The 12,250-nt window shown below is 46.4% G+C and overlaps 1 protein-coding gene across 1 annotated transcript in view; it reads right to left on the bottom strand.

Annotated features, from left to right (window-relative positions):
• LOC100741111 overlaps positions 1-12,250 on the bottom strand; it is a 34,460-nt gene that overhangs the window by 20,953 nt on the left and 1,257 nt on the right. Inside the window, 2 exon segments of the mRNA XM_012388407.2 lie at positions 11,471-11,666; positions 11,790-12,250. Coding sequence (XP_012243830.1) covers positions 11,474-11,666; positions 11,790-12,250 — 654 coding nt within the window. The 3' untranslated portion in view covers positions 11,471-11,473.

Here is a 12,250-nt window from a genome sequence, read left to right as displayed (position 1 = left end):
TGCGAAAGCTTTGAGCTTCGTCCATTAGAATCTTATTTAATCTGCTCCAGGTTAATTGGAATCCCAACTTCATCTTCCACGCATAGCATCCGATTCATATTACTTCAAACTTACGAACTACGGAATCTTCAAGTTCGTTCATCGCAGTCTTGTTGGATAGGGAAAACTTCTGCAACATTCGATTCCAAGAAAGAACGAACAGTGGTTGTATAACCAATATATCGAATCTAGAGACGAGAAAGAAAGCTCGAGGTCGGTGAGTTTGATCGTTGGTCGATAGAGAAGCTGAGGCTGCTGCTGGACGAAGCTGACGAACCTAGGTCTTCGACCCTGCGGGCGCCACGAAGGAGTATGGCTCTCTCGCTATGGCGTACAGCCACTTTGCCACGACACAGCCATAAACATCTCTGAATGGAGACCACCCACCGGCCTGCACACTTCTCGGAACCGCACTCGCGCATTTCACAAGAACACCGAACGCCGCTCGCAACGCCGAGCACCTCCACTCCGCTTCCACTTTTGCGTGGCTCTCTGCCGTTTCTGCTCGAAAAACCGCGCTGGCTATTCCACGTCGAGTAGCGCACGCCAGACCTCACAGGGTCATCGATCTTTTTTCCCCCCTCGTATCGATACTATGCTCAGGGAAACGGAGTTTATTCGAAGATTCTACCCGACGGAGTCTTCTCACAGAAGTTTCTATGGATTCAGGAGTTTTGAGGGGGATTTTTAGATCCTTTGCTCTCGAATTTACACTTCGTATCGGAGTGTTGAGCGGCGAATTTATCAATGCCAAGGGTGTAGGTTTCAGTAAACGTTTGAAGATGTTTGTGAAAGTTTGAGAATGTATTCACAAATGTATTCTCTTTTTTTTACGAACTAAATTAGTGGATTTGTCTATGTTTCCTTCAGTTGATAATGCGACTCTTTCATGCGATTTTCCGACGGAATACGATTTCCTTCCACGGAATGTTCTTTCTTTCTTCTCTTCTATTTTCTCCTTTTTCAAAGAAAAGCTCCATTGTGCTGCGAACGACGAGGAGCAATCGCGAAGCAGGGGCTCGCGGAAGCAAAGCAAAGAAAAAAAAGGAGAAAGAAGAAACCAGCAGGAAGGAAACAATATGCGGAGAGGCGGTCGCAGGCGGCGTGCAAACACCGGCCAGTCCGATTTCACGGTTAGTCGTAAAACACTGGGCTCTCGGCCGATTCCGCGGAGCTGCTCGGCTATGCAGGTGCTTTCGGTCCCGCAGAGGTGCACGCCTGCGTGCATTTTATACGCGGTTGCGCGCGTACGATGAAAAAGGGGATCACCTCTTCTGTTCTATCGAAACTACGAGCAACCGACAGCAGGAAAGAGAGATCGGATCGTAAAGCAGCCTCGCTCTCGTCCCTCTGTAACAACGCCACGATCGTCCTGATCGATGCTTACGGGGAACACGGCTACCAGATCACGAACATCGAGGGATCGTTAACGAAGCTATCGATGGAAAAGCGAATTTCTCTGTCGTCTTTCGAATTTTCTTGTTCGTCTCCCATTGTGAGAAGAAATGGGAAACATTCTACGTTAGAAATTCGTTTCTTCGATCACGAGAGCTTCCTGAACTGACGGAACTTGCGCCAGTAAACCCCATAAAGGACGTTACGAATTATAAATTGAGACTTAACTGTGAATCTGCATAGTTTGCTGCGCGTCGTTTCGTCGAAGGTACAGCTATCCCACGATGCCATGTAGAAGCTTGTACGTTTGAAAACGGCCCGAACGGCTCATCGATATATACCTTGGCGTGAAGCCGGTTGAATTTTTGTACGAGGCAGCGAGCAATGATCGCGGCGCGATTAGAAACGAAGAAACTGCGTGGTGCGGCCCGTGAAACGGTGTAATCTAGCCAACAAGTATTACGTAACAGAAGATATACGAGCATCATGTGTATTATGCGATGACCAAGGCGGTCTTCAGCCGCGAATGTTGCAAGTCCGGTTAGGTGGCCGCCGCTGGTTAACACGAGGTAGATTCGTAACGGAACTCGCGCGCGCGCACAATTTCAGCGTTGTAGGATTATAAATTCGCCCGGCCGAGAGCCGCAATCTACAATGTGCACACTGTGTCCACCGTGTCTCGGCCGTAAATTTATTATTTGCTGCCCGTCCACCTGTGATAAGTGCCCACGAACCTCGAAACTCTACCATTTCTCTTCTTCCACCGGTCCATCGTTCTCTCTCTGCCTCCCTCCCTCCCTCTCTCTCTCTCTTTCTCTCTCTTCGACTCGTTATCCATGCTTACGTCTATTTTTGTCGGTCAATTGTTGCATACTTCACAGCCCGTGACTTTAATTGAATTTATATCCGACCTGTGTCATATTTACCGTTTTATACCGGGATTAGAGTTTATACAGTCTCGAGGGACGTTAAGTAGTATCGCTGAAGGGTGGCGAGAAAGTTGATGAAGTTCGAGATGTGTTTTAATGGCGTTGTTCGATGGCTATTCAGCGGTGATTCGAGAACGAGATTTAGAATGTCGATCGAAGGTGATACGAATCACTTTCGCTTGTGCTACGTTACGGAACAGAGGCTCAGGGGGTGTGGACGTGGTCTTATACTTGGATCGAAGAGTTACTGGAGCTACAGTCGAAGCGTGAGCTATCGACTGTGCAAGGCTACCGTCCCCACTTAGAGTCACGCGCTACGAGCGATCCCCGCTCTTGTGTCTCAGCCACGTGGTTTCCGGTCTATCCTACAGTCGATACAGATGCAATTCTACGAATCGTCTTTTACTTCCTGTACCCTAGGCTGTGCGTTATTTTATCGTTGAACAACGGGGATGTTACTTACTTCGGGCCGAGGATCTTACACTTTGATCTTCGTCCTTTACATTGTTCAGAGATCAGATACACGGTGTAGGAATGCTGATGAAACTCTGTTCGCGCGTAGCAGAAGAAACGGTAGAAGAAAACGTCCTTCAACCCGAGGCACCTCCGATGCAACAATTTCCTCTCACGATCTTCGCTACCGCGAACTAGACTGCTTCTCTGAAACGCGCTCGATCCTCGAACGAAGCGCAACGATGTTGTAGAAACCTCCCTTGCCAGTCGTCCTTCCGCCAGCCAGTTGAAGAAGAATCGCACAGGGAAGACGGCCGACATATCCGCATTGCTGGTCGAGCGCGTTTCTCCGCGTTCCCCGCGTTGATCTCCAAGACGAATGCGTAGCGTGGCGTACGCTTGATCGGGGCAAGTGTAATAAACCTTGGACCGGACACACGCGAGCGTTGTACGCTCGCAACAGCGTAGAGAACACGGGGCCAGGAGTAATGCGCGCCAGTGCATAGTAGTAATAATAAAGTGGTAGTGGTTGGCACGTCACGGTCCAACAGGCCGATCAACCGGCCGTGCGGCCAGCCGGCTACTGGTCTCCGCCCACGCACAAATATGCACGTAAGTACACGGAGCTACGAATCGTCGTTGCACGGAGGAGGGCCGAGCAGGAGAAACGCCGTGCATGCACGGCCAACATTGTGATAATGCGTATTGTAACGCGAAACTTGTCGACTAGAGAACCGCGATCAACGAAAAGGATCATCGTGCAACTGGTGCAACTGAAATGTTTCGAATACCGAGGCTCGAAACCGTAGACTCAAAATTGTTATATTAAACGTGACGAATATTCAAACTGATAATACTCTGTTTGAAAACTTCGTCGTAAACTGGAGATGTGAAATTGTACTTTTAGATTTGCGATCCTTCGAACGCAGACAATCTCACGGACTACATAGATCACCCTACGCGAGGTATTGGCCATTTTCCCTTTGACTGATCTTTCTATCAAACTGGATTGCTGAGCTCCATCTCATAATTCGTTAGCCACAATCGAGTCGCATTTCCCCGTAGAACCTGGTACTTCTACGAAAGAAGGAGAGATGACTCGTAGCGTAGAACAGAGAAAAAAGAGATAGGCTCCGATTAACCACGATTCTTGCGGAGGCCAATTACGTTCGCGGCGCGCAAGGATACCGGACAATTTCGCCACGAACCGAGAGTCGTCGTCTTATCCCCGTTGCGGTTACACGTTACACATACTACGTGTGCATTGGCGCCACACGCGTGGCCACACTCGCGTCGAATAATCCATAGGCGTGTCACGCTGCGATAGCCGATAGTCGCTACTTGAAAGACGTCCAACTTTTGCCAAGCTAACGCGTGCGATGAGAACATTGCGAGTGCGAACTTTGTAGTCGGAAGAAAACAAAATTTCAACAACTATCCGTCCGAAGGAAATTCGATCTCTTTCTGCGGATTCGTCCATGTGGACGACGGAATGGAATTGCGAAACGTGACTGGAAACGATGATACTCGTTTTACGACGAGTAGACTCGTCTGAAATAACACTATATGTACCTTATACCCGCTCCATTAGGCCTCTATTTATCGCATTTCTTTATTTTTAACAAATTCGGTTTTAACAAACCAATCAGCAGCATCTGTTTTTGCATGATATTCTAATTCTAATTCGTATTTAATAAAAATTCAATCAATAAACATTTACGTTAGAAATAGTTCGCAAATAATAAAAGTATTCCATCTATAAATTCATCTACGTAACAGATGCGAAATAAGTATAATAACATGTATCTTATTAACGAGACACTTTGACAGACGTCTCGTCGAAGCGACAATAAGATAGAAAGTTAGTAGTCACGCCCCCGTATTGAGTATCCCCACTCTGAGCTACGTCGATTACGCCACTGTCGTCGATGGCATAACGGCCTGACCATGCACTGGGATTTCTACTGGTCTTTCTTCTCTTATTTTCCGCGTGTCGGTGCCGCGTGACTGCCGTCGCGATATAAGAGGCAACAATAAGCAACCTCGACGCGTACAAGCTACACGCGTTGTTTTTGCAACCGTGTTTCTAGAACAGATTTATGCGAACGAGTTTGCACTTGATGCAATTTCTACTCGCAACTTGTCGCGTTATCGGTTGAAAAACTGGCGAATAAACGTGTTAGGGCGTTATAAGTAGCATCAATCGGAATTTCCCCGCTGATAACTTGTAATCGCCGTGAAAACGGCGGAACGAACCGAAATTATCGAGCAATTAGCTCGAAACGATCGAATAAAATATTCGTTTATGCGTTAACAAGCCACGAGGTACGCGAATAAAGGCAGCCTTTTAACTCGATTTAAACACGTCGATGGCTGAGTTCCTTTATCAAATAATTATTTAATTATTAACAGTAGCAATGTTAGAAAGACAGCCTATAATCGATACACAGCGTGAAGTTTGCTTAGAAGCTCAAGTTCGCGTTTTTGTGACGTCTCGCGAGCGCAGAGATTGTCCGACTATGCACGGATGGTGCTACTTGACGATTTTTCGTACATTCGTTATCGGTTAAGACCATCGTTCTCCATCGATCGAATTCGTATACGAATTCGTAGAGGAGGAGGTATGCATTTTTGAAGTATCTCGTACACGCGATCGTTCGAGGCAAACTGACAATACGTGTGTGGGCGTGAAGTACGATACGCGTTACTATTACATATCTACATATATCAGACTCGACTTGTAGTCGATTGGTCTTGGAAAGCTGGAATGTCGATACTATTCCTCTTACGTAATTTCATTTCTATTTCTTCTTTGTATCGATATACAGTGAAAAAGAACGAGGAAATTTTCTAATTTTCATCTAATAAAACTTAGATAAACGTCTCTCCTCCCATCTAATAATTAGTAGATGTTTCTTCTAATAATTACATAAGAAAGATATTATCTACGGTAGGAACCACTGAAGCGTTACACGACTCCCAGAAGACACTCGATTACCTCGATCTCTACTATCGATACTCGCAACGGTACCCACTTCCCAAACTCCTCTCTGTCGTGCACCCACGTTCGTACACGGAGAAAACTTCGTCTAAATTCGTAGGTGGAATCTTCTCCATCTGCCTGTCGTCGTCTTCCTGTTATTCTATTCTTCTTCCTGCATCGAGACGGTCGAACGACCAGTGGCTTGAGTAAATGGGTGAAAAAGTCACATGACTCAAGGGGGAACCGGTGAACTATGCCACGATGGCATCCACTTCGGGGGAATGTGGGCAGACAATGGGACGGAGTGTGTGCCCACCGGGTAACGAGCTAGAGGACTCGTCCGTAATTTGCATGCAATGCAGCCGGTAATGCGATAAATATGCATGAATTCGGGCACAAGAGCGAAAACACAGCTGCGCAGATACTGGGACCAGGATTGCAACATGCTGTCGATCATTCTAACCCGCGTGCCTTTACGTTTAGAGAGGTATCTGTATCGGTAGGTGGTCCGCGCAGCGATTTCTCAGTATGGAAATCGATTCGGCTTGACGAGCATAGCGATCGAACGAGGCGATAGAGGGATGGACTATGGTTGGCGAATTTCAGTTTCAGGACGTTTCAGGCGAAAGAACAACATCTATGTTATTACGCGACGAGAAGAGTATTTGATGTTCTGTGCGAAATTTTTAGAATTACAGTTCACCTGTACCAGTTATATGAGCGAAAATAAGTCGTACGGTTCTAAAATTTTTTTAAGAAAAATAGCCGATATCGTAGAACCTGTATAGGATAGGATACGTTTGTAAGGAATTCAAAGTTAGCGCTACCAGAACACGGCTTCGTCGTCCCACTAACGGCAAACCTGAGTTGAGAGGCGTTGCTCGTAAAATCGTTTCATAGACACACGCGTTCTACGGATAGAACATTGGTCATTTACGAGGTAATTACTTAATCGAACGTTCCGATACTACCGAATGGTGTACGCTTACGGCTGTTAAGCAAAGGCGAGCAAGAAAACATTGTTCTTTTAGCAATATCACGGTATCGCTGTGTTTATTTCGATTACAGGAACTCAGCATCTGCCAAGGAACTAGAAAAAACTTTATCTCGGTTGATCGATGATTTAGTAATTAATGGGATAACGCTACGCTGTTCTCTTGCTTTTGTAATTATTTTTCAAGAATCCGGTTCTTTAACTTTCTTGGGACAAATCACGTTCCGGTCGACGATAATCGAGCAATTTGTAAGATCGAAACGGCGCCACGCGTTTCCTCAATAAACGATCAGCGCCGTTGATCTTCGTGGTCAATACAGTTGCTTTCGATGATTGGATCGGCATCGTTTACCTCGATAAACCGACTACGAGCTCGCTATTAAGGATGTTGAGCGGAGATCCATGAAATCCGCAGCTCCGGTAAAGCTAGGAGAGACGCGGATGCAACGGAAGCAGGATCGCTCGAAAATATAGATCGCGGTCAATAATATCGAGCGTGGAGTCTGTCGGGACTCAGGATCAAGCAATTTCCATCGTAATGCCAGCGTTCAGAATTCCGGAAAGATCCTCGGGCACGGGTAATCGCAGGAACGTGTCGTAGAATTTGTTGATATTAATCAACGTCGGTGCACGGTTCCGCCCGCGGTCAATTCAGTCAACGATTTCCGAGATCGTGCTTCTGGCTTCGGTGGTTGGTCCTTCGATATTGAACGAGATCGTTGTTATTTTTTTTTTTTTTTTAATAGAAACATGCCGTTCTTTCTTCAACTTTCAAGGAATTTTATGGATTTTATGGACCAAGTTGCAAATCGTATTGGAAGATTTTAAATTTCCGTGTTCTGCCAGATAATTCAAACTGGATCAAGGATGCAACGGATTACATTTTTTAGCGAACCTTAATGTATCATTATAAAACAAAACGAATGTAACTCGTTCTTAAGACTTCGAAAGGCTATAATCACCGCTATTCACGGGTCGGAAAACTTCGCCTTAACCTTCACCTTCTAATGGAAGGACTATCCTGACTCCCGATCTCGGACAACAGCCCTTCAGCATCGAATAATCGTAGCTGATGAATGTTCATAAAAGGAGAACACAAGACGGGTCTCGTATTAGAAAGATGAACGGTTCCGTGTGTGTATCGCATTACGCAAGACCGTCTGTAATAATAAATCAGCTTCGTAAATGTCGGTAGTTAATCCGACATCAATCAAGAGACAGTGTGATTTCCGACCATGTCCATCGCCATTCGTTTCATCATTGTCCATCTTTTTTTTTCTCGTTTCTTTTTTGGTTATTAATTTTCTGATGCGAGACTGAACCAGCTCCGAGCACGAGCTGGTTATTATCGGTCGGCACGCGAATTCGATATCATAATCCCGCGGAAACGTCCTTCTCGCGAGCGAGAAACGCTCGCAGTTCATCCACCGTTTAACTTCGAGCGAGCGTGGCTTACGTGACCACGTCTCCATTATGCTAATGACGAAATCGACTGTGAAAAACTCTGCCAGGCGAATCGATCATGCCTCTGGTTTATTATCATTAACGACGAGATCTGAAAATATTTCTTCTTTCTTATCTCGAAAATAAGACGAAAAAGGAAGCTTTTATTCATAGAGGGTGAAAGGATAGGAAAGTTTTTAGACTTTGAAATATTATTGCGTTTTCGATCTAGTAAATACCATCGACGAAAGGCAATCGAGAATACTTTCTTCAGAACCTAGAAATCCGCGAAACAGAAAGGAGAGGAGTGTTTTACACTTTGAGACATGGAAATAGCTTTCGTTATAATAATAGTTATAATCGAAACTGATGATTCCAAGAGTTTGCAGTTTCGCAATGAAGATATACGCGAGAGCGCAAGCCCAAACCTGACACGAACAAGGGAACGTGGTTACTTTCCTCCGACAGCAACCTACCACAGATCCATCTTGTTCACTCATCAATCATGAGACAGCACCACCCAGACTTCGCGTCGCGATACAGCAACTTTGGTTTACGCAAACGCTCCGCTACGTCTCACTTAGAGCATCCTATGCAAATTTGTTAATCTCGTAACGACTACCTGCGCATCCCGCGCCAATTTGAAAATTTCTTACGCGTCACAAATATCATACGCGTTAATAGCGATATTACAAGTAGATAAAGAATGTATTTTCTATTAATCTTCCACTTCATTTTATTTCTCGATGAACGGAAATACCAAAGTTGGAGGTCCTAAGGTGCTTGATTGCAGTGGTTTTAAGGAGCATTCAAGCGCTATCCCAGTGTTTTATGCGAAATTGCCGGACGTATGCTTGTCACTTGCGGCTAGCCGCAGGGGCTTCACGGCCTGAATGCGTGCACGCGCATAATCAAACCGCGACAGTTGAAAATTACCAAGTGTCCCTTGGTCGAAACGCAGGGGAGGCCAGGCGATGCTCGCCTGGTTAATTAATTAAGCAGGAAACGCTGACCTCGAGCATCCATCGCGAGCCTCGACTGCATTCGAGCGAGCAAAGGGATCGTTGAGACGAGGAAAAGTCGCGTGGTGCCTCTCTTTCTAAAACGAACGACTATCATTTACGCGTTCGTCTACAAATTGCGATACGCGCCGATGTTGAAGTGGTCACCACTTCTAAGAAAACTCTACATCTGGTCTTTTTAGTTTTCTCAAGCACTGAAATCATGACAGCGTATAAACAAAAGACTACGACGAAGACAGACCATAAACAGTAGACAGGCGACGTTGGCTTTGGAGTTTCCAGTTATTGGATAACACAGCTAGCGTGCGGATCTGGACCAGCTCAAATTGTATTTTTACTTATAATTACACTTCTATTTAAATATATTTTCTACCTTACAATATATCCACGAGTTTCTCTGTTTACACATCAAATAACCTCAACAGCCGATAACAGGCGAAGATCTTTTACACGCAGAATTTTAAGAAAATTCCAACTCATCCGTCCGGCTGAGCCAAAATACAGTTCGCGAACGAACAAGTCACCATTGCCAAGTTTGAGTTTATTGCGAGAGGGGTAAACGCGGACGATCGACGAGGAACACCGACCGGAAGCCACGGTTTGTTCAGCCGTTGAACCTGCTCTCGTTTAATTCCGCTCACGGAGCGGCTTCGAGGCAAACCAGGGCTATTATATCGCCGCGGCGGGCGAGGATGACGTTACGTATCCCCGGGCTGTCCGCTTGCTCGATCCACCGACTATCTTCACCGTCCGTCTTTCTCTCGTTTCCCGATTCCCTCATTATCTCCTCACCGTCTCCGTTCCACCTGCAACGTCCTCCTCGTCTTCGTCCGCAGCTCCCTTTCCCGCCCCCTTTAGCCTGGCGTTTTCTTTCGCTCGTTCGAACGGAACTAGTCGAGAGGAGGGTTAGGACACGCCGGATTAACCCGCCTAGACCTCGCTAATTTCCACAACTCAGGATATGCCGGAAGCGTTCTTGCCCCCCCCCCCACCCCCCCCCAACGCCTCGAGAAAGGGATCATACACGCGTCCAGGACTTCCTCGTTTTTTAGCAGTTCTTATTCCCATGGAATACAAAGAACTGCAGTGTCGATATCTTGCAGTTCTTACGAGATATATCGAGATATCACTGGTTAGGTTTACGGCTGGTTTTCAACGATTACACGACTCTTGATATTTACATGTTGGTGGAAAAATTTGAAGGTGCATAGTGGCACGCAAGTGCAGAAATTGGTTTGAATATAATAAACCCCTATGTAGATTAAGTTAAATGGAGATGAGATCTGCATTCCAGTTGAATAACATGGTTGTCACGTAGGGTGCATAATAATACTCAAGTATGATTAAACGTTGCACGCGCACAGTTAAATTCAGGTAAGACTTTACCCAAATGGACTTTGAAGTTTCGATAAAAATAATTGGATACGTAGTTACGGTCAACACACTTTGTTTCCGATTAGAAATGAAAAAGAAATATTCGAGGAACGTGCATTGCGTGCACCTTGCATTAGCCAGAGAAGCAGAACGAAAGGAGGCTCGAGGCTGCGGCGTGAATTCGTTACGTTCCCGTTAATTGGTAAAACGGGCAAAGCAGCAAAAGTTACCATTTCACCACGGTGCAGCCGCGTCAGGATAACAACAATAATTTACAATGGGATCTGGCTGCTGCTTCCTGGATGGCACAGGTGCGCTTCCGAGATGCGAAATTATGACGTGAGCGCAAGGGACGATTAAACGTATAAGGAGTCGCGGCCAATAGGGAAACATTTGCCCACCTCTTATAACGGCCAGTAAAGCGCTTCGTTAATGCCTCGACCCGGCCTACGATCTTGTAAATTTAACGATTGCCAGACAAATTACGTTCTAACTGCGCTGTAAACAGTGCACGTCTGTTCCTGCCAGCCTTTTTCTATCCCAGTCATCATCGACGTTACGCGAATGGATATAGTAGAAATGAAAGACGCAGATGGAAATATTTATACGTTTGAACAGATACTTTTGTTAGAATGTTCTTTCAGCAAGTTCGATCAGGAGGTGACAATTTGGCTTTCAACGCTAGAGGCGACTCATTGAATTAAACTGGCGATCGTTCGGTCCAGAAGTGTGGAGATTTAAGCCGACAACCCTGTTCCGAAGCGCTAAAGCCTGTTAATTATTTATTGGATGGGTCTATGGCGAGGACATGAAGTTGGTAAGAAGAAACGGTACTCACGAGTTAGAGGTAGAGCGTGCCAACACGCCGGGGTGCCACAACGGTGACAGCCAAACGTGGTCCACATTTAGTCGGTGGCAACGGTGCTGCTGTGGCTGGTGGCGGGGTTTCTGGTCTCGCGCAGCCAAGGCCACTTCCGCCGCGGAGCTCCCACACTAAATTCGTGAGCGAGCGTGGTCTACTCAAACGCCGCGATCTGAGCGAACGATAAGACAATTTCTGATTACTCCGCTGCGAATCCTCGATACAATTCTCGATTCATACTTTTACCCTACCTTCGCTTACCTCGTTAACAAGCTATTGGAAAAATTGCTCGTACCTCTTTTCCGGTAGCTTAGCACCAGCACCAGAGTCCCCCGATGTTCTTCCCCCGGAATGGCTCGAATCCAACGTTCCATCCAGCTCCATGGCTTGCTGCAGGTTCGTCAAACTCTTGTATCTGATGTTAAAAAGCGGAGATCCACCCTTGTATCCGGGTGGCGTTTCTTTCAACGGCGACGCGCTCTTCTGCCTCATCAAAGGACGTCCCCTCTGAGTTCCGCTGTTCTTCACGTAGAGCTTCGCCAGCGGCGGCTTCTCGACTCTCGGCTGTGGAGCCTCCTTGACGGCGCGTCTGGTCCTCTTCTCTGCCTGGATCTTCTTGGTCGGTATGGTCTCTATGGGAGGTGGTTCTGGTCTGTCGTCGAGCAGAGGGGCGATCGTTACCGTGACCGGCGTCAGAGGTGGACTGGACCCCTGTGCCCCCGGCAACGGGCTCTCGTAAGGGGACCTGACGCTCTT

Source organism: Bombus impatiens, unplaced genomic scaffold, assembly GCF_000188095.3.
Source record: "Bombus impatiens unplaced genomic scaffold, BIMP_2.2 scf_0548, whole genome shotgun sequence".
NCBI classification, from domain to species: domain Eukaryota; kingdom Metazoa; phylum Arthropoda; class Insecta; order Hymenoptera; family Apidae; genus Bombus; species Bombus impatiens.
Note: the sequence above shows the minus strand (reverse complement) of the source record. Positions and strands in the feature narration are given on the sequence as shown.